General features: G+C 38.5%; 1 protein-coding gene across 1 annotated transcript in view; it reads left to right on the top strand.

The window, feature by feature from the left end:
- Positions 1-14550, top strand: part of Rab38 (RAB38, member RAS oncogene family) — a 68234-nt gene extending 53684 nt beyond the window's left edge. Inside the window, exon 3 of the mRNA XM_090349134.1 lies at positions 13569-14550. Within this exon, the coding sequence (XP_090205260.1) occupies positions 13569-13721 (153 nt within the window). The 3' untranslated portion in view covers positions 13722-14550. The remainder of the gene's footprint in view (positions 1-13568) is intronic.
- The last annotated feature ends 8193 nt before the right edge of the window (positions 14551-22743 follow it).

The following is a 22743-nucleotide window of genomic DNA, read 5'->3' as shown; positions in this document are numbered from 1 at the left end:
TCTTGCCTATTGCTCTGGCTAGGAATTCTAATACTATGTTAAAGAGGAGTGGAGAGAGTGGGCATCCTGTCTCGTCCTGATTTTAGAGGGAATGGCTTTAGCTTTTTGCCATTAAGTATAATACTAGCTGTGGGTTTGTCGTACACAGCCTTTATTATACTGAGGAATGTTCCATGGATTCCTAGTTTCTCCAGAGCTCTTAGCATAAAGGGATCTTGTCTAATGCCTTTTCTGCTCTATATTTTTAAATGTTGGAAACAAACTGAAAATTTTAAGTGAAAATTTAAATGAACCAAACAGAGCCATATAAGCTGGTTTTGGCCTCTGGATTACCAGTGAAGGACATCTGTGGCCAAGAGAGGAGAAAATCCCTCTATTGGTGTCTTATGCGTGGATGCTTGGACTACAGTGGCTGCTGTGAGTCACACTAAGAACCCTATTAAGGACTTCACCAGTGTAAGGCTCAGAACCCCTGGAAGCACCAAGAAGAGCAGAAGGAGGCTGAGTCAGGTGGTTAGATTTGCTTGTGAGTTCACTGCTGATCTGTGTGCTCATGCTGTGTGTTTAGAAGGATGTCAAGGCTGAAATCATCCGACGATCAGTACTGATCTTGGAAAGAATGTTTGAATATAAGGGATAGATACTAAGTGCCTCTGTGGGCCTGCACTTACGGAGTACCTACTATTGTGTGCTGCTCATATCTACTACTCATTCTGTGAGGCAGATACTATGATTTCCATTTTACAGAAGAGAATGTGAGATGCAGAGAAGTAAGGAGTCTGGCCATCACTTATTCCAGCAAACAAATGTTTTTGCTTTTCTGATGTTTCTTATGCTTGACTTAATAATCATATGTATGCAATTTATTATATTCTAAACATTTTACTTTCTGTATCTATTATATATTCTAACTGTTGTCGAGTTTTTACAACAGCCAAGAGTTTGTATAACAATCGAAATTGTTGTAAGATTTGTTCATCCCCTTGGGTTCCTGTGGCTCATGACTGTAATCTTAGCTACTCAGCAGATTGAGATCTGAGGCAGGAAAGTCTGTGAGACTCTTATCATAGTTAATCACCAGAAAACCAGACATGTTTGTTTAAGTGGTAGAGTGATACCCTTGAGTGAAAAAGCTCAGGGAAAACATCCACCCGAGTGTAAAACTCTATGACCAACATAAGAAAGGAATAGTTCATCTCCTTTGATACACATTGTCAACAACCTTGTAAATATGTTATTATTTTTCTATGGTAGACCATAGGCAAGGAAACTGAGGACCAGAAAGAGGTGAGATTCATTTCTCTGAAGTTTTCCAGCTCGCACTAACAGAGCTGAGATACTTCTTCCCTTAATAGCAATGGATTATGCACACATAATAAACATTCAAGATATTAGAGATTTTGAGGCTGTTGTATGCATTTGTATTTCATCTGACAGTTCAAAGAAGAATAAATGGAAATTCTTGTGAATCAGTTAGATGTCAACAGTTGAATGCTTCCAAAGCAGATATTTTTATTGGGGATGGATGGGATCTACAGATAGAAAGAGAATAAGAATAGCTAATTTAGGCATAGGACACAGAAAAGAATGGGCCTATGTCTCTTTCTCATGGAACCTGACCTGGAGGTCAGCAGAGATGAGATAGGAGAGGTTAAGTTGTGGCTACTTTAGTTGCCCCACATTTTAGTGATCTGTACTTATTCTGAGTCAAATAAGTTTTTTTTTAAAGATAGTAATTGATGATGAATGTAACTACACTGTAGTCAGCAGTCAGTCTAGTAGGGAAACAAAAGATGATTCTAATAGGAAGAAACTGAATACAGGTAGCCAGGAAAGAAACTATACACAGTGTCAAGTGGGTGGTGGGGGAGTGATGGATATAATCTCTTTTATTTTCTTAGTATAAGCTTGTGGAATGAAGGAAAGGAACATTATTCCACATCAGAAAGAAGAAAATTATATAGCGTGTGCTAAATTCTGTCCCAGGGATGTTTCCCTGACTCAGAATGATTTGATATCTAACTGTGAAATTGAGGAGTTAGATAATGAGGCTTTCGGGAAATAGAGTAGATTTGGTGAGAGTGTTGAGGCCAGAGTTCTGGTATTTAGCTAGTACTACTGGAATTCCACTACCAAAGAGTGATGAAAAATGAATTTCTTTAGCTTTATCAACAGATCTATTTTTACCCATATTTCTTGTTCCTATTTCTTTTCACCCAAGCTAACATGGTTCAAACAATGATGGTAAGAATACTTTCACTTAAGATATCTGGAAAAGGAAGAGCTTGAAAGTTCATATGAAAGAATTAGTGTGGAATAGACAAAAGAGAGTATGTAAAGCAACAACAAACTAAAATCTGGGAGGAAATTGTTAAGCTAGAACTTCCTATTATGGTTTCAATCTCAGATGTATCTTAAAGGCTCATTTGTTTTGAGGTACTGAGATTTTGGCAAGTGATTGCACCTAAAAGGCTCTCTGATGGACTGAGTTTCCTTGGGGGAAGAGGTCACTGACAATGTACCTGGAAAGTCAACCTTTAAGTAGGCACCTCCCGTCTCTCTTGAGCAACTCTCTTAAAAACCTGTTGTCCATTTCAATGCTCTGCTTTGCCTACCTCTGGCTCAGGAGAAATGGACCCAACAGACCATGGACTGAAACCTCAGAAATTGTTGAGACAGGTTAAGGTTTTTGGTATTGACAACAACAGCGACAAAAAAAGCTAACTGGTCACTTGCATTCAATTTCATAAAAGTTCTGTTCTTAAGAGAAGATGGTATTAAAAATAACCCTACAGAGAGTAATATATATTATATTAATATGTAGTCATAATATATGTGACCACTTTCAATGTTTGACCTCAATATAATACTTATAATCTTATAATTAAACAAATGTAGAATTATTTCTATCTTATAGTAAGACCCAAGAAAATTTAGTTATTTTATCTATGTAAATCTAGTTACTTAAATAGTAGAAGTCACTGGAAAAAGTCTTGAAATAAAGTAGAAAGAATTACTTTCAGAAGAACCAATTCGTGACTTTCAGCTTCAGTCTGCTCAATTGTAAAACCTAATTGCCCACTTGAATTCAGTCTGCTTTCCATTTCACCTGAGAAGAATGGTGTCAGATAGAAACTGACAAATGAAATAAGAACAGGCAGTTTGACTTGTGAAGTAAATTCATGGGAGAACACACTTTCTTTTCACTTTGTATAGAAATCTCCTACACCTAAAATTATTTTCAGGTTGAAACTTGAACTTGCCAGTTTTCTGAGGACCGTGTTACATGTATGAACCACTTTGCCTGGCTTGATTCAGAGTTTTGGCTTGATACATCTTGTTGTTCCTGGAACAATGACGTTCTAATCTCAGTTTGCCATCTCATCTCAGCACAGGAAAGTACCAAGATAAAATAATGAAGGATTAATAGATTAATAGTACCTTTAACAGTATACTTGTGTATGATGTTAGTATAAAGAAACTTGCTGAAAGGTGTTAACACTGGGGGTGGAGTAAGCAAAATAAATAAGGTTAATCTGAATGAATTATAATGCATGTACATATGTATTAGCATGGTAGAATTAATATGCATGCATACTTAATATAGGTATATAACATGCACAGTGATATACGTATATAATATATGTGAAAAATAAAAAAAAGCAACAAGACAATCTATGGGGAGAGCAGATAGCAGCAGGAAGAAGACGAGCGTCCCTGAACGGGAGAATGAGTGAATGAGTTTGAAATCCTTGAGCATGAAAATAGAATGATGAAACCTTTTGAAATTTGTTTTGAGAATGGAGGAGGGTAGATGAGAGAGGAAACAGAGCAAGTGAGTTTCATCTGGGCACATTGTACCCATTTATGGAAATGTCACAATGAAACTCCCCCCTCATAGACTCAGAAAAACCATGTCAAAAGTATTTAATAATAACGAAGATTGCCTTTGTGATCATTTCTGCCTAGAGTAAGCATTTGAATTGAATAGTTCATAAAAATACTTTGGTTCATGATTTATTCTATGTGTGTTTTGATTTCTGCTTAAAATGAGGTGATAGTACATTTACTACTCAGGGTATGTTAAGAGCTACGTGATATTATATGTGTTGGTATAAGTTACTATGTATAATTGTTAGAAAAAGTGGATAGCAATTATTACTATCAATGTTTTGTGACTGGTCAGTCATTTATTTTCTAACTGGCAAATAGGAATATATTTTAGCTGAAAGCTGCTATGCTTCATGATTAAGTTGTTTTTAGGCTTCTATTTACTTTCTTTTCAAGACTGATTATTGAATAATCTCCCCCTGTTGCAATAAAAGACATACAACAAGGGTAATCAAAACAAGACTAAATTCCAGATACTCAGTAGGGAGTGGCAAGAGAATTTTGAGTTCAAGGTCATTTGGGGAAAAGGTACCTTCAAGACATCTTCTTGTGAAATGATAAAACAAAAGGTCTGCAGATATACATAATTCACAAGGTAGAGGGCTTGCCTAACATGTGCACACATTCTGGGATCTTATGGCTAATGTCTGTAATCCTAGTTACTTCAGATGCTGAGATCAGAGGATTGCAGTTTGAAGATAACCCAGAGCAGAAAAGTCCAGCAGACTCTTATCTCAAATTAACGCCTAAAAAATAGAAGTGGAGTTGCAGCTCAAAATAGTAGAGCTAGCCTTGAGCACAAAAGCTCAAGGACAGAGTCAAAGCTGTGAGTTCAAGCCCCATGACTCACAAAAAGAAAAAAAAAACACCAACCACAAAAACAAACAAAAAACATGCTGGACTCAGTTCCCAGTACTTCAAAAGAAAAATAAATAAATGAATGAATACATAAATAGAAAGGGACATATTAACATAAGCAAAACTATGCACATTCTGATTCTGAATGGTCAGTCAAGGTAAGTCACCCATTTCTTATTGTACTTGGCACAGGGATAAATGAAAACTAATAATAAATTTAAACATGACTAAGGGCTAAGTATGGTAGTGTTTGCCTATTTTTAATCCCTACACTAGAAGGATGGAAGTAAGAGGATTGCACGTTTGAAGCTGTATTGAACTACCTAGTGAGATCCCATCTTACAAAAAAGCAAAGAAAACAAACTGGGTCCTAATCGTAAGTACTTGAGAACATAAGAACCAGAGGAGTTCTTCCAAGGCCAGTCTGAGTGTAAAGGTTTATCAGATTCCATCTCACAAATAAGCAGGAAAAATCAGGGATTGGAGGCATGACTTAATGGTGGAGTGCCAGCTGAGCAAGCAAGCCAAGGAAGCAAAAAATGGGGCCCTGAATTCAAGCCCCAGTACTGTCAGAAAGAAACTCTTGGGAACTCTGTGTGCATGTGAGTGTGTGTGTGTGTGTGTGTGTGTGTGTGTGTGTGTGCGCGCGCGCGCGCACGCATGTGCTTGTGCTTGTGCTTGGCAGATGAATTATAAGAGCTGGTGTAGGAAAAGGAGGGATGATGAACTCACACATTTCCATGGAATTTAACAGCAATGATTAATCTAGATAGGTGGTAAACTAGAGAAGGCACATGTGTCAGTTAAAGACATTTAAACGTGAAGAATCACGAATTAACTAGTTAACTAGTACATATAGGTCCAATGTAATGCAGTATAGATTGCACATTCAGAATTTTTTGAGACTTAGAAAGAAAGCAATAACTCTCAATCTAAACAAACAAACAAACCAGCAAACAACAAAAAGAATCCCACTGGCTTATATCATGGATCATGGTTCAAAGGTAAGCAAATCTATGAAACTCTTATCTCCAGTTAACCTGAAATAAAAGCCAGAATTGGAGCTGTGGTTCAAGTGGTAGAACCCAACCTTAAGTAGAAAAAAATTAAGCAAGTGAGGAGACTCTGAGTTCAAGACCCCAGTTCTGGCACACATATACAAAAACTGATCAATCAATTTAATAAGCAATCAGACTCTTCTTGCTTTTACAAGCAATTTGAAGAGGAGTCTGTTAAGAGCCAAGACTCTGGGTTTGAGTTTGCCTCTGTCTTCTGACATGGCTGCATCTTCAGTGGTCCTGTAGTATTGGCTAAGGAAGCCACAACAAATCAAGTACAGAAAGCTCCCTCTGGTGCCTGTGTAACCCTGGGAAAATGATTTAACCTTTATTTCTTCACTGGAATTTGTGTAGGGATTAATTTAGCTGGCACAGAAGGATAATTTAAGTAGTACCTGGTTTCTAATAAATTGTCCACAGTAATTATTAGATTTCATTGATAATGTTATGGGTTAGAGATCCATCTCCATGCCGGAGCCAGGAACACAAGTATGTAATTGTAATTACATACAATGTCTTTAAGACATGAACCAGGGGCAGAACGTACAACTGAGTTGGGTATAAAGAGCCAGAGAGCATTTCACAGGACTCAAGGTATGGCCACTCTGAAGAGATATTTCCAGAAGCACTGGGATATGCAAGCAAACAAGAATTAGAATTCTAGGGAGGAACATGGAGGCACTGTGAGATTGAGACTCAGCAGTCTGTGTCATTTTAGGCATTCTATATATGTACCCTTTATTTGAAGAAGCTCCATTATTGGTGTCTAATTCCCTTTTTCTGTAATCTGTTGTAGTTCTCTATAAACTTGGTGCAGGGAGCCAGGGTGGGAGGGGTTCATGGCTGAAAATAGGAACCAGAGGTTGCCTGGGTGGTGGGAGAAGGTACTTGAGCAGATTAAGGAAGAGATCTCATTAATACGATGTCTGGAACTTTCAAGGAGAGGAAGGAAAGCTGGTCTGAAATGGACTTTGCCATGTGAAAAGCAAAGGACTTGAGACTGAGAATATAGCTGAGCGCAAGAGACCTTGCCTAGCAGGTCTCTAGGTTTTATATTGAGCACCACCGATAATTAAAATTAAAGCTTGAGGGCAGAGCTGAGGGCAAGCTATGGCAGTCACAGGTGCCATATTCAAGGGACACACTTTTTCCTGCTGACTTTATTTATGGACTTTCCTCCATACATCCATTTTTCCATGCTGGCAATGTGACTCTGTTAAAGTCAGGAACCATGTGGCAGAAGTGTCCTAAGTGATTGTGAGACTCAAGTCCAGTGGCTTTTAGACAATTGAGCACAATTGAGACTTGGTTTCTCTGAATCATTCCCTGGGTGTGTCATTCTTTCCTAGAGAATGCAGAACAGAAGACAGCAGCTAACACAGCCAGGAGAAAAAAAGATGGAGAATGCAACACTTGAAGGAGATGAGTGTGATCCAGGTTCTAATGTTTACCATCCTGAAACCTGCTGTCACCACTCTATGAATCACATTATTCTCATTTACCAGAGAGCAGCAAACTGGACCTCAGTGACACATGTCTGTAATGCCAACCATGGATCAGGGCCATCCCTGGCAAACATAGGAAATCACTGCTGCATCAACAGCTGGGCATGGTAACATGTGTCTCTCATCCTAACTATATTAGAAGTTAAAATTATAAGGATCACATTTCTTGGCCAGCCCAAGCACAGAGGTTCCTAAGACTCTATCTCAGTGGAAGTAATGGTACATGTCTCTTATCCCAGCTACGAAAGGAATAGTACACCTGGCAAAGTACATCTGGGCAGAATGTGAGAACCAGTCTCTAACCAGTGCAAAAAAAAAAAGGGCTAGAGGTAGACCTTAGCAAATGTGAATTTCTGAGCTCAAACTTCCGTACCATCCACAAAACAAAATAAAGCAATGGGAAGACAGCTCAAAATTCCACATTATTGTAGATATTAAGTGAACCCTCACATTCTGAGAACAATGACTAAGACCCAAGTTCAGTTAGGGAGAGCCTAACTAGTCCCAATGGAAGTTCAGGAGTTGAGTGGGACACAACAAATTCCCACAGGAAATGGAAGGGGTAATGAAATTCAGGAAGAGATGAAATTAGCAAGGACAGAGATGCTTAGCATACCAAATACAGGTGTCCTTTTCACCAACACCCATGTGAGGAATTAAAGTAAATAGAAAGCTGGAAAATGTTTGACACTTACATGTTTAATAAACAAATGCTGAGTCTTCTCCAGAGAGGATTCTTAATCCTTGGCTCCATACAAAGCTTGTGATAGTAGTGTTTTTTTCCCCTGGTAGCCATCTGCTTTAATTAAAATTTCACAGGGCTGAGGAATTTTATGCCTTAAATCTTGGAGCCTCTGGTACATTTGGTGTTTTGTTTGAGCTTGAAGTATTTTGAAAGATTATACAAGGATGGATTTTTTTTTGCCAACTTCTAACTAGGCAGATGTGAAGGCTTTTTACTATGGATTTTACATTATGTTTTTCCTTCTCTTTGGCACTTTGGGTCAAAGACTAAATAATTTGCCACCTGACAGATGTTCTAAAGAGCTAATTAAAACTGGCAAGTACTCCAGACCTCAGATGGCTGGCTGTATAAGCCTTCCCCCATCAAAAGATCAGAACCACTGCAGTTTCTCTGTATTGTTGTATTTCCAGAAGCAACAAAAAGAACAGTGTCTTAAAGACAGTTTTAGGTTATAAAAGTATGTCTGAGAACTTGCTGCACATATTAAATAAGTCTTTTTAACTTCCAGGTTGATTAGATCAAAGTCTGTGAGGGGGGTATGGCAAAGTGCCTTTGTAAGCTATACAATCAGGATTGAAAACTTGTGGTTTAGAAATCAGGCTCTGTCAACAGTTCTTTCCATCCTAAGAGACATTTTAGTGGGAATGCACAGGGATAAAATAGGAATTCATGTTAGGTTCTGTTCATGGAAATTAGATTGGCCAAGATCGTGCTGTGCTTGAGGGAGTTATCTAACCTTGTTGCTTCCTTACCTTTTCAATATGGCTATTAACCAGTGAATAGATTTTTATGAAGAGTGCATAAATAAAGCACCTGTCTAGTATTAGTAATCACTGTCATTTGTCTTTAGTAAAATGGTTGGTAGGAACCTTAAGCTTTTTCTCTAGTTTGTGTGTTGACATAAATAGAAAGATTTCTAGCATCTGTACCAGAAGACACACACATTAACCTTAAGCAGTCAGCAGAGTAGACTCATCTGTAGATGTGTGACTAAATCACAGAGCCAGGCTGAATCTACATGACTGGGTAGTCATGGGATATGCAAATTACCTTTCTTGCAGACAGTGTTTCTATGGATGTTATTATTTCCCTTGATCATTAATACAAGTAAGAGTCTTCAGGTAATACTCTTGCCAGCAGTGCTGTTTTTTCACACAATCACTCTGAAAATATGAACCTGGCTGTGTCTACCCAAGTGCCAAGTTGGTCAGTCACTTATGTCATAATCTAATTCCCCAAAGGGCCTGGAACCTACACTTTTATCAGGCAAAGGCTGATTGTCCATGCTACTCTTGGTACAGAGGAGAGAAAGAAATTCATTTTACATTGTTGTTCTTTCTCCCAGTCTAAGACATTTGGCTGTGACTTCAATGAAGTCAATATGAAAGAACAAAAACCAAACCACCAAACCAAAACAAACAAACAAGAGAGGCTACACATGGCTGTAAATGTCCGTAATCCCAGCAATCAGGAAGCAAATATAAGGTCATCCCTGACAAACACTTTTGCTAAAACAAAAGGGCTGGGACATAATTCAAATGATAGAAGGATTTCTTAGCATACAAAAGGCTCTGGAGTCAATCACCAGCAATGAACATAAAGAAGGAAGGAAGGAAAGAAGGAAAGAAGGAAGGGAGGGAGGGAGAGAGGGAGGGAAGGAAGGAAGGAAAGAAGGAAGGAAGGAGAAGGGAAGGAAGGAAAATACCAGGTCCAGCCAGGTATATTTGGAAGTGTGTCTTTTATTTTCTTTCCATATATTTTTTAATTTTAATTAATAGAAGGGTTATATTACATTCACCAGATAGAAGGTGCATAACTTCTCAAACACTGATACCCTTTCTCATATCTTGGTCCCCATTTCCTTCCCCCCACCCCCACCCCTCATTTTGTTTTCCCCTCTTCCCTATCCTATTTCACATAATCACATATGCATACGTACAGTATGTCAGATAACAAGGTGAAATACTGTAACTATGAGATAACCAAGGGACAGCAAAAGAGACGAGAGATAACATTGTACATTAAGGACAACAATCACTCATTATATGGCTTTTGGTCTATATCTTGGAGGTCCTTTCATTTAGCATCATACTATGTGGCCTTTTGTATCTAGGTTTTGTTCTATTGTAAATCTCTGCTAGGAGAGCCCAAGGTTTCTACTGATTATGACAAATGAGGGAAATCATTGAGCCTATGTTCCTTTGAGTCTGGCTTCGGAAGTGTGTCTTTATAAATCAGACTTGACAGTCTTAGGTCTTGCTTTCCTGAACGCACACTTTTCACGCAGACACAAAGAACCCTGTCTATTTAAGGGAGCTGAAATAAAAATCCCGCTTCAAACGTATGCTTTAACTATTACACACATCTGCTTTTTATTCTGTAGTAAGCATGTGGCAATATTATGATTCAGCACTCTCCCTGTGTTCACAACTGATCCCACCACTTACTCGTGTGACTTGGCTAGCCGCTTAACCCTTCTCAGACTCAGTTTCCTCAGCATAATGATGAAGAAATAGGCTATGCACATTGTTACGTCCTTCTGAGCATTAAATGGGAAGATGACAAAACATTTATAAGGTGTTCACTGCCTCTCGCATGTTACCAAGTGTTAACAAACATTGTTAAAATACTGTCTATTGGGGCTAGGAGCCTGGCCTAGTGGTAGAGTGCTTTTCTAGCATGCACAAAGACCTGGGTTCAATTCTTTGGTACCACATACACAGAAAAAAGCCGGAAGTGGTGCTAAGGCTCAAGTGATAGAGCTCTAGCCTTGAGAAAGTCCAAGGACAGTGCTCAGGCCCTAACTCAAGCCCAGGACTTGCCAAAAAAAATTACTATTGGCAAATCTAATTTACATTTTATATGCAATAGGGATCTTTGAATGATTGAAACTTATTTTTGCCATATAAATATTTTTATTATGATAATAAATAAAATGAAACTGAGATTTCTTTAGTACCTAATGGGTCTACTGCTATAGTTTAATAACCAAATAGAATTTCTATTAACTGATTTTGAAAAGGAATACAGCTTAGTCAGAAACAGTGACACAAAGAGAATACACTTAGTTGCTCTGGCCTGCCACTCCACTTGCTGTGTAAATGTGAGTGGTCTATAATCTTTCTAAAATGAAGATTTTTTTTTAGCTGCAGACACATCACTCTTTCTCCTGCTTGGTATTTGGGGTGAGTTTTATTGCTGCCTCTCTTCAACACATAAGCCATAATGAGAAAGCATGTTTTATTAACTACTAGACAGATGCTTTAAAGTCACCTCAGTTCAAGACTTCGTTTATGAGAAATGCTGGCCCATGAGTTTGGGCCCTGGAGTGGAAGATGAGGTTACCTGTACCTGTCTCCTCTGTGTTGAATATGACCAACCTTCCCCTCACTTACACATAACAGGAGTAAAGTCTTTATCTGGATTTGTCCCTTACCTGGACTACACTATTACATTATTGCATGGCGGTCAAATCATGACATCTGAGAAGGACGTTAAGAACAAGAGGAGAAGCAGAAAGTATGCCATGATTTGGAAATGATGTTAGCATAGATGTTTTCCTAAAGTGGGGAGTGGGGTGAGGCACGAGAGCTGCTGTTCTCTGCCTCTAGAGTAACAAACAGCCCATCTCCACTGAAACACTAATGACAAAATCAATAGGAACATTATGACACAAAGCTAGGTATCTAAAGTATCTATGATATTCCTTCTATGAAGAGGAGGGTGGAGGGAAGGAAGGAAAAAGGAAGGAAGGAAGGAAGGAAGGAAGGAAGGAAGGAAGGAAGGAAGGAAGGAAGGAAGGAAGAAAGAAAGAAAGAAAAAGAAAAAGAGAGAGAAAGAAATGAAAACTTGTTGGTCTGGGTTGGCTTCAAACAGGATTCCCAGATTCCAGCCTCTTGAATGGCTAGGATTATAGGTGTGAGCCACCTATAATCACACAATAGCAAAACTTCTTACTATACAGTAGTAAAAACAATCAGGCAAAAGAAACGTTTTGTTTCTTTATATTGAGTATATGGAAAAACCCTCAAAAAGAATTTCTAGAAGTTGTATTATAAACAAAAAAATTTAATAATAATGCATATCTTTAGGACATTTTTACTGAGCAAAGTATATTGATAGTAAATATTCTGTGTTTTAACTTCTGATGAGTAGAACAAAGGCTATTTATTTTATGGACACATATTTTAGATTCAAGCTCTTGCTACCTCTTTTCTGTAAATTAAGTTTTATTTTGTTTCTAAAAGTAGATCACATGTCTGAGTTCACATTTTTCTGTTGAAGAGTTGGGATAATGTCATGGTAATAGATGACTTCAAATCTCAATGGATTAACATAACATGGTCATAATTTTCACTTGTACTATATGTGTCATAATGAGATGATTCAAATATGTATTTATATTTGGTCATTACTCAGAGACCAAAGGTAGAGAGAATTCTCATTTCAGTGTTTCCGTGAAATTGAGGGGGAAGAAATGAGGAATGGAACTGTGGCTTTTACCACTCCTATATGAAAGCAAGACATACTACTCCTTGCATTTCTTTGGCCAACTTAATCACATATTCATATATACCTCCCATTTAAGAGAGGCAGAGAGCCAGAAATAGTTGTTAAAATTCTGTCCTATTGGGGCTGGGAGTTTGATTGCTCTGTACCACATACATAGAAAAAAGCTAGAAGTGGTGCTGTGGCTAAAGTGGTAGAGCTCTAGCCTTGAGGAAAGCCCAAGGACAGTGCTCAGGCCCTGTCAGGACTGGCAAAAAAAATACTGTCCTAACTGTCCTATTACTTCTATTTCTTATCACAGTCACGATAGCAATATGCAACAGAGGGCAATTATACACTATATTGGATTAAAATTTATATTTTTATATGATATCATTCCATAATACAGAGGACTTTAAAATAAGAAAATTGCCCTCTATCAAATTCAACCTACTAAATGAGTCTTGGCAAATAAGATGGCCACTCTTTGACAAAATAAACCACATTTATGTTTTCACTTTTGTCAGGGACTGAAATGTAGAATTCTTTGACAAAAAAAAAAGGAATTTGAAGTGACTTGTTTTTTGGTTTGGGTTTTTTTTTGTTGTTGTTGTTTTGTTTTGTTTTGTTTTGTTTTTTGCCAGTCCTGGGCTTGAGCTCAGGGCCTGAGCACTGTCCTTGGGCTTTCTCAAGGCTAGAGCTCTACCACTTGAGCCTCAGCACCACTTCTGGCTTTTTTTTTTTCTATGTATGTGGTACCGAGGAATCGAACCCCGGCCTTCATGCATGCTAAGCAAACACTCTACCACTAGGCCAAACTCCTGGCCCTGAAGTGACTTGTTAAAAAGTGCTGTTCTTTATTTTATTTAAAATTTATGATCAGGGTGATATATGGGGGCGGGTTATAGTTACATTCCTAAGGCAGTGCCCCTTTTTCATCCTCTTCTTTCTTTACATCTGAGACTCTGCTGAGAAGTTTTAGGATACCATAAAATAAAATATGCTTTGTTTTTTTCTCCTTAGGAAAACATAAACATTGATGAAGCTTCCAGATGCCTGGTGAAACACATCCTTGCCAATGAATGTGATCTAATGGAGTCCATAGAACCTGACATCGTGAAACCTCATCTGCCCTCACCCAAGACTGTCAGCTGCTCCAGCTGTGCTAAATCCTAGGAAGGCCCCATGCAGACATAATCCTATGACCTGATGAATTGTGCCTCAGTGTTTACCATTGTGGGTAAACCAGGATAGGGAAACACACATACCAAGCCAAAGAGCTATGCCTGTGCATTTTCTGTAAGAGAAATTGCAAGTGTTCTTTTTTTGATACTCTTCCACCATCCACACAGTGTTTACAATCTTTGAAAATACTTAACCTGTTACAAAATTTTTTTGACCTTCAGAATAACATGTTTCAAGGCCAATGGCAGCCCTGGTATTTGGCGTTTTTGGGGGGCCCATGTTGGGACTTGAACTCAGGGTCGGGGCACTGTCCTTGGGCTTTCTCAAGAATAGCCCTCTACCATTTGAGTCATAGCACCACCTCCAGTTTTTTCTGGAAGGAAAAAGGAATCAAACCCAGGTCTTCATGCATGCTAGGCTAGCACTCTCTAATATTTGCAAAGGGGTTAAGAATAAATCAGCTGTCAGGTTAAGCAGGGCCTTTTTCCTGGTGTGTCTTTGTTCAGATGTCCCTGTGTGTGCGCTCAGGTGGTCTGGCAGGCTTGTTAAAGAGAAACAGTATTGTCTTCAGAGACAACTTCCATTCTTGGCAGTGTTGTGTGTATGAATTAGCTCTTTAAGAATCATGTCTACAGCCTCTTTTGTTTTTATTGACTTCATTTCCATTGTGTGCCTGAATGCTGGTTTACTTGTAGGTGCCTTTCTTCTGGTTTTCTCAGACTCAAGCTCTGGGACTCTTCTGTATATGTAAGATATATTATACATATTTTCACAAGTGAGAAATAAAACATTGAATGATACTGTTTCCCTATTTCTTAAAGTGCTTTTGTTTTTCTTTTCTTGACAATGTGTATTTCTCAAAATGAATTTCTAAATTTTATATCTGAAAGAAAATAAGAAGGGAGCCAGGAGTGTAGGCTAGTGGTGTAGAGTGCCTGTCTAGCATGCATGAAACCCTAGGTTCAGTTCCTCAGTTCTACAACATACACAGAAAAAAGATATGGAAGTGGTGCTGTGGTTCATGTAGTAGAGCACTAGCCTTGAGAAAGCCCAAAGCCCAGGCCTTGAGTTGAAGCCCCAGGACCACATATATATATATATAAATTATATTGAGTGCATTCCAACTGTATCATATCAGTTTTGGGCCATCAAAGCAAATAGTGTATGTATGTCTGTTTGGTGTTAATTAGAGGACTACATCCTCAGATACCCTGACTCAGAAGGTGATGAAACAGGCAATATAAAGAAACAAAACATGCACAGTGCAGCCAAGCCATACATGTGGTGGCCCATACTACAGATATTGCTGTTGTAAATGTTTTTGTGAAGGGTCTATGCTTGTGACTCAAACACCCCAACTTCAGCTATATTTACAAGTTAGTATTTTAAAAACTTGCATATTTTCCAGTAATACTATGCTCACAGACCATTTGCCTTTTATAATAGATATTTTAAGTATCCTATTATATATTCTTTAAAAATTGTGTTTTTATTTCTGAACAAGTCTTTCGGGGGAAAAGTGTGTTAAATATAGTTTCCAGCTATATATTTCCTAACTTGTAATTATTTTTAAATATTCTCATTAGGAGAGTCTTAAATAGCACTCTAACCACCAGGCCACTATTATAGTCTCTTGACATGCACTGTTTCTGTAAGCACCAATTCCATGGCTTCCTGTTATGTATGTAAATCTGTCCCTGGACTCTGGAGCAGCTAATCCAGCAACCAGTAGGCTAGCAGTGCCAGAGAGGTAATGTCTCCTGGAGACAGGAGCAGATCTCGATCAGTAATAGGGGGGTAGAGCGATATATATCCCAACTCCCTTCTTCCTCAGAAGGGACAATGCTGGGCATGCTCTGTGAAGTCTCCAAGATTCCTCATGGGACAAGCTCTCTAGTTCCTGGGCTTGAGACCCGAGTTCTATTCCCTGGTACCACATACATACAAAAACAAAAGCCAGGAGTGGTGCTGTGGCTCAAGTAGGAGAGCACTAGCCTTGAGAAAAGAGACAGTACTCAGGCCCTGAGTTCAAGCCCCAGGACTGGCAAAAAGAAACAACAACAACAACAAAAACCTAGTTCTTATGGGGCAATCTTCCTAATTGAAGCTACCTTCAGTTGGCTTTCTTTCTTTCAATTTCTTTCAATTTCTTTTTACCCTTCTACTGGTGCTTCTTGGATTTACCTTTCAAGTAAAGCAAATTCACTTAAATCCTTGAGTTGAGTCTTCTTAGAGAGCAATTTAACCTCAGTTAAGACAGAGGTGGTCCTTGGGCCAGGTCTTAATTCAATCATTCACCTCCAAGGTGGCAGCAAGAAGTACTTGCTGGTACATAGCATGGCAGAACTATATCACTGTAATTGCAGTGATTCTCCTTAGGAGGTGAAAATAATAAAATAGAAATAGAAGGAAATACTAGTGCATTTAAAAGATGATATTGTGCAATTAGTTGACTATCTTAGAAAACCCACAAGTAGGAAGTACGCTCTCTGCCAATAGACAATCAATTTTTAAATAAGATCCTAAAAGCATGGACTACAAAGACAAATATAGAATGGGATAATATCCAACCATCAAGTTTCTACACTGAAAAGGAAACAATTGACAACATGAAGAAACAACCTAAATAATGGTATTAATATCAAGAAGATAAGCTCAATGCCCGTGGCTCACACCTATCATCCCTGCTACTCAGGAGGCAGAAATCGAATCCAAACTACCAAAGTTTCTAGGCAGTTTTCATAGAAAAGTCTAAGACAAACTATCTCCAGTTAACTAGCAGAAGGCCAGACTGAAGGCATGGATCAAGTGGTAGAGCACTGGCTTGAGTGAGAAAGTGAGCAAGAGGCTCTCCATTCAGTCTCTGTACTAATGAGCATGCATGTGCACATGCACGCAAGCACGCACACACACCCACACATACAACTCAAAACTAGAACAACCCTTTCCTCAAAAACCCAATGAAAAGATGAGAAAAGTCTTGAATGTTCATTTCTCAGAAGAGAAATAGAATAAATGAAAACATGTTCAACATCATTAGCCAGTAGAGAAATGCAAATCAAAAGCACCATGACATATTGTTTCACTCTGGTGAGAATGGGTAGTGTCAAAAAGGAAAACACAAACAACCTAAAATAAATGCTGCTGAAGATGTAGAGAAATGAAACACACGGTATAGAAATGTGAGTATGGTTGCTATGAAGAACAGCATGATGATTCCTCAAACTGAAAATAGATCTACCATGTAATACAGTGATCTCATTTTTAATTGTATACCTACCTAGAAGAAATGAGAATAATGTACCACAAGTATACCCACCTGTGTTTATTACAACACAAGTCACAATACTATAATGCATAATCAGTTCAGGTGTTGAAGGACAAACTTGAGAATATAGAACCATGTATACTAAAATGAAATAATGTCCTTTCTCATATGTGGAAGCTAAACACATTGACACAAAGGAGAGAATATGAATGTTAACTACTAGAAGCTATAAAACATCAGGATAGTGGGTATACCAAAATGCAGTTAGGTAGGAAGAATAATGTACAATAAGGTTATTATAGTACTATAATAAATATTTTTATCTAAATCTAGAAAAGCAGAGCACAAGACCCTAGCTGTGATGAACTAAAATGCTAATTCCCTTGATTTTATCAGTACATATTGTACGTATATGTGAATGTATGTATGCACGCATGTATGTATAGAAATATGTATGCTAATGCAAATGTGTATTACATAATGTGTACTAATAAAAAAGAAAAAAATGTTTTGTCAAAGAAACTGATGGACAAAATAAATAGAGAATCAGTTCAGCCAAAAATTAAGTTAACTGAAGTCCTTCAACCATCAGTCAAAATAATTTTCGTTGTCTGTAGACTATGGAGCATAGACTATGCAGATTAGTTCTTAAATTTTATTTAGCAGAGTTGCAAAGGAGGTTAAAGTTACATGACTATCAATTCCCCTCCATGGACTTCAGAACCCTTATAAGAAAGTAATACAGCATCAAAATGTAAAGTGTGATATTTGGACACACACCATTAAAAGTTTTAAATCCCTAGGTTCTCCTAAAACTTTGACTTAGAAAATGAATGCTGTATCCTTCCAATGGAGAATGGCTAACTGTCTTGTAAATGCTTCACCTTATTTTTAAAGTGGTACTTGCCCTTGTCAGTTTCAGCTGTCATTTCCCATCACTGTTTTAGATAAATAATTAAAGTCAGGTCTCGCAGGATCTGAATGGAAATGGATGCTCACTATTGTAGGATATAATGAGATCATTCATCATATGAATCTGGCTAACTAACATTAAAAGTAATCTAGAGAAATTTAAAAAATAACCTTGATATATTGAGGTATAACTAACATTATTAACTAACACCAAGAGTAATCTAGAGAAATTTCAAATAAAATAATAAGGCACTGAGGTATTGGATCAGGAAGCACAAAATGTTGGACCAGAGAACATATAATCTATTTGTTACATATTCCTGAATGAGTTCATTTATAACGTCCCAGGAAATCCACTTGTAGATGGCCTTAATATGCTACTGAACATATTTGGTTGCAAATGATATTGACCTAGAATAAATGATGTAGAGATGCCAGAAATACCTTGGCAAAATGCTAAAGAAGCAGTTGAAAGTCCTGCAGAAATGCAAGTGTCAGAAGGTATTTATTCTGAAAGGCCAGCTGATTATGTTCCTAGCTAAATCTAGAACATATTCTTTTCACGAGATCCATAAGAGTCTTCCAAACAGAGAGATGAGAAACTGAGTGGTACCTTTTTTTTTCTATTAACAAGGTTTGAAATTATAGAGAAGTTGATGTGTTTTTGTGGGAATGACCCCCTAAATGGTTAAAGTTTAAGATGTGGCAATAAAATGTTAGGAGTATTATGAAACTACATTCTGGAGTGCTGGGATCCAAATAAAAAAGTAAGATTGTGTCACTATCATTCCTCTCTCGCGCGTGCGCGTGCCCTCCCTCCCTCCCTCCCTCCCTCCCTCCCTCCCTCCCTCCCTCCCTCCCTCTCTCTCTCTCTCTCTCTCTCTCTCTCTCTCTCTCTCTCTCTCTCTCTCTCTCTCTCTCTCTCTCTCTCTCTGCCTTTCCTCTCCTTTCCTTTCCACTCCTTTCTTTGTTTGTGTAAGTCCTGGGGCTTGAACCTAGGGCCTGGCCTCTGTCCCTGACCACCATTTGTTCAAGGCTAGCACTTTACCATTTGAGCTACAGCTCTACTTCTAGCTTTTTAAATAGGTGAGTGGAAATAAGAGTCTCACAGACTTTCCTGCCAAGGCTGGCTTTGAATTGTGATCCTCCTATCAGGGCCTCTTATGTAGCAAAGATCATAAATGTGAGCTACCAGCATCTGGTTCCATTATTTTCAATAGTCAACCTTAAAATGTGTTCCTCCTTGCCACAAATTCAGGTTCTTCAGGGTTAAGTCTTGACACCTATATCAGAAAACTGCAGTGAGGGATCCATTGTAGCCATACCTCCACTTGTACTTTATTATTTGTGGCCATGCATAAGGCAGACTTTTGTCTCCCAGTGGAGGTTACAGGCACATGAGATTATAGGCAGGAGTGTTGTTTGTTGGGATATTGTATTCCTTGGTGCTTTCATGCCTGTTGACAACGGTGGGGCAATTACAACATTATACTAATAAAAACAAGTAACCAGGGGCCGGGAGTTTGGCCTAGTGGTTAAAGTGCTTGCCTAGCATGCATGAAGACCCGGGTTCGATTCCTCGGTACCACATACATAGAAAAAAGCCGGAAGTGGTGCTGAGGCTCAAGTGGTAGAGCTCTAGCCTTGAGAAAGTCCACGGACAGTGCTCAGGCTCAAACCCAGGACTGGCAAAAAAAAAAAAAATAAGTAACCAGAAACTTATATTCTCATGGAAAAAAGTCCAATTCATTATAGCATGAAATGAACCTAAGCAACTGCATGAAGGGAATGGAAATGACAGGAGAAATTGAGGAATACCAGCATATATTACAGCTTCTTGTAACAATTCCCAGCAAAACTTTGCCTATAGCTTCCTCTAAGTGCATTAGCCTTTTGTCTTGTATGTTGAACAGGCCACCACACTATAGTTAAAACCTTCTGGAGCAGCTTCATGTAAGCCTAACATGTGTCCATAAGTCAATATTCCAGCTGACCTTTTATATGGGCTTAGAAAGATTTCTCTATGCTTTCCCTGTGAGATCTCTAATAAGACCAAGGCAATGTTTCACACTGGTAATCCCCTTACTCCAATCTTTGGGGTTTCCTGTGCTTCCCTGCTTTGCTTACTTATGTCCTTATCAATATTTCTCACGATCATGTTCCATTTAGATGATTTTTATTTCTCTTCAGCTTCAAATTCGAGTGGCTCTTACAATAGGGCAATAACTATGGAATCTCAAATATATGGCTTTTTGTTTTGGGATTCTTTTGTTTCATTTTACTTTTTTGTTTTGTTTTGTTTTGAGATGGGATCTTAGCATGTTGCCCCAGGTATCTGCACACAGACAGTGTTTCTGTCTAAGCCTCCAGAACAGCAAGAGCAGCTTTGACACACTTTGCCTTTCTTCCTAAACAGCCATTAAATTAAAAAAAAGAAAGAAACATACTCATTACCTGACTTAGAAAATGGTAGCCTTTTTGTACAACACCTTAATAATAACAATAAAATTATATTTAAGGGGCCGGGAGTTGGGCCTAGTGGTTAAAGTGCTTGCCTAGCATGCATGAAGACCCGGGTTCGATTCCTCAGTACCACATATAGAAAAAAAGCCGGAAGTGGTGCTGAGGCTCAAGTGGTAGAGCTCTAGCCTTAGGAAAGTCCAAGGACAGTGCTCAGGCCCTAAGCTCAAGCCCAGGACTGGCAAAAAAAAATTATATTTAAAAAGAAAAAAAAGATTTGATACATGTGTCTGAGATATGTGCTAGGTAAGAACTAACTTCTAAACCCTACCATCACAAAAAATTGTTCATATATGCCACCTCCAAAATGAATACAAATTGATTCATTGCACTGATTTATTGCCCATCTCCCTCACTTACCATATTGGTATTTATCAAGCAATTAGTATGTGCCAACACTCCAGCTAGCACTGTTGTAGAGACACAAAGGACTGAAACATGGTTCCAGAAAGAACTTTCTATGATCATATAAGAGACTCAAACAAATAAGCAGTTCTCTCTTTACCCAGAGAAGCCAAGGGGCCAAGTCGGGCTATTTTTTATGAAAATATACTATCTCAAATCATGGACTCCAATCAAGTTGAGGAAAGAATGTGTGTTCCTGCCAATCATAGTATTTTCCTAGAAGACAACTATTCTTTCTCTTAGGGCACTATGCTTTAGCTTTACCAACAAAGTTTGCTCAATTAGCTCTTCCTGCTGTTAGTCATAATCTCCGTTCCATCATTCCCCCTCCCTTCTTTTCTTTCTTTTTTTCCTTCTCCCTAGCTCTTTCCTATTCCTCCTCTCTCTTTCCCTTGCCCTCTTCTCTTCCTCCCCTGTCACTCTCCACCTGTCTCTCCCTCTGTTTCTCTCACTACACGAAGTAATATATGCAATAGATAGGAATATATATTGTTTGTATATATGCATATGTGAGTGTATGTATATGTAAATTTGGATGTATGTATGCATAAAGTTGGCCTGAAAACCCTATATACTTCCATATATTAGCACAATAGTGCTCTGATAGGCTTTTCCATTTCTAAAGCTATAATGAACAACTAACTATTCAGACACCTACCAGTGGTCTCTTACTACTAAGCATTATGGTAAATTCTCTCATTAGATTTTAGAAGAGGACAATATTCTGGATGCAGTGTATGATGCTAAACCATTTACCTCGGACTTTGTGCAACACTAACCCACTTACCACAGATCCAGCACTACGAGGTGCTTCTCTATGAAAGATAATACCTGCAAAACACAGCATAGAGCCTTAAATTGGTTGTGGCACAAACTATTGTGGTCATGATGATATTACATAGTCTAGTGAGTTATTAAGGTGAAGCAATACAGATAAAAATCTATCCAAAAACAAATCATAAAAATGGTATGTATCCAGGTTCATGCCTATAATCCTAGCTACTCAGGAGGCTAAGATCTGAGGATCACTGTTCAAAGCCAGCCCAGACACAAAAGTCCATGAGACTCTGCAATGAACCACCAGAAAACTGGAAGTGGGGCTGCAGCTCAAAGTGGTAGAATGCTAGCCTTGAGCTGAAGGGCTCAAGGACAAGTGCCCAGGCCCTGAATTCAAGCCCCATGGCCAACCCCAAAATGGTATGTATTTCTGCAAGTGTCAAGACTGGAAGCCAAACATGAAGCTATTGATGCAAATTATTGTCTACACTTGAGAGGATTGGTGGGTGACAGCTAAAAGTACTGGTTTTGTTAGGGGATGATAAAATACATTGTGAGATTATGCATATGATAGTGGCCTAAGCTTAAGGAATACACTAAGAATTTATTTCTGCAGAAGGATACACCATCAGCCAAAAATAAGGCAAGCAAGCACACAGAGGGGGAAGGATACTCCTCTCCCTACCCCCAATGCAGCAGGCCCTGCTCCTCTGCTCAGATGGCTAGTTCAAGTTCAGAATCTGCTTGTGATTGGCTAGTATGAATAGGGTAAACTGTGTTTACATAAGGTGACTTTGAAATAAGATTCACAGTGCCCAACTAATCTCAAAGTATAGCTGCACCTTTTGCAATTTTGTGGACAATCTGAGGTGTTTTTTTAACTTCATCCTGAAAAGAAACCATTTTAAGACAAAATCTTACATTTGTAAAAATCTGACCATAACCCAAAGCATTTCCTCCTTTCATTAAGGAGATCCAAGCCACCAGGCCCAAACAGGAGGGGCTTTTAAAATCAAGACTGTCATCTTCCTGGTTAATCATCATTTCTGAGTTTACAGCTTGCTTTCTGCCTTTGGGACTCACGTTACACAAAGGTTTGCTTTCGGCTGCATCTGAACTGTTTCTGTCTAA

This window comes from Megascapheus bottae, chromosome 16 (genome assembly GCF_031878675.1).
Source record: "Megascapheus bottae isolate mThoBot1 chromosome 16, mThoBot2.hap1, whole genome shotgun sequence".
Taxonomy (NCBI): domain Eukaryota; kingdom Metazoa; phylum Chordata; class Mammalia; order Rodentia; family Geomyidae; genus Megascapheus; species Megascapheus bottae.
This window is presented reverse-complemented; position numbering and strand designations above follow the sequence as displayed.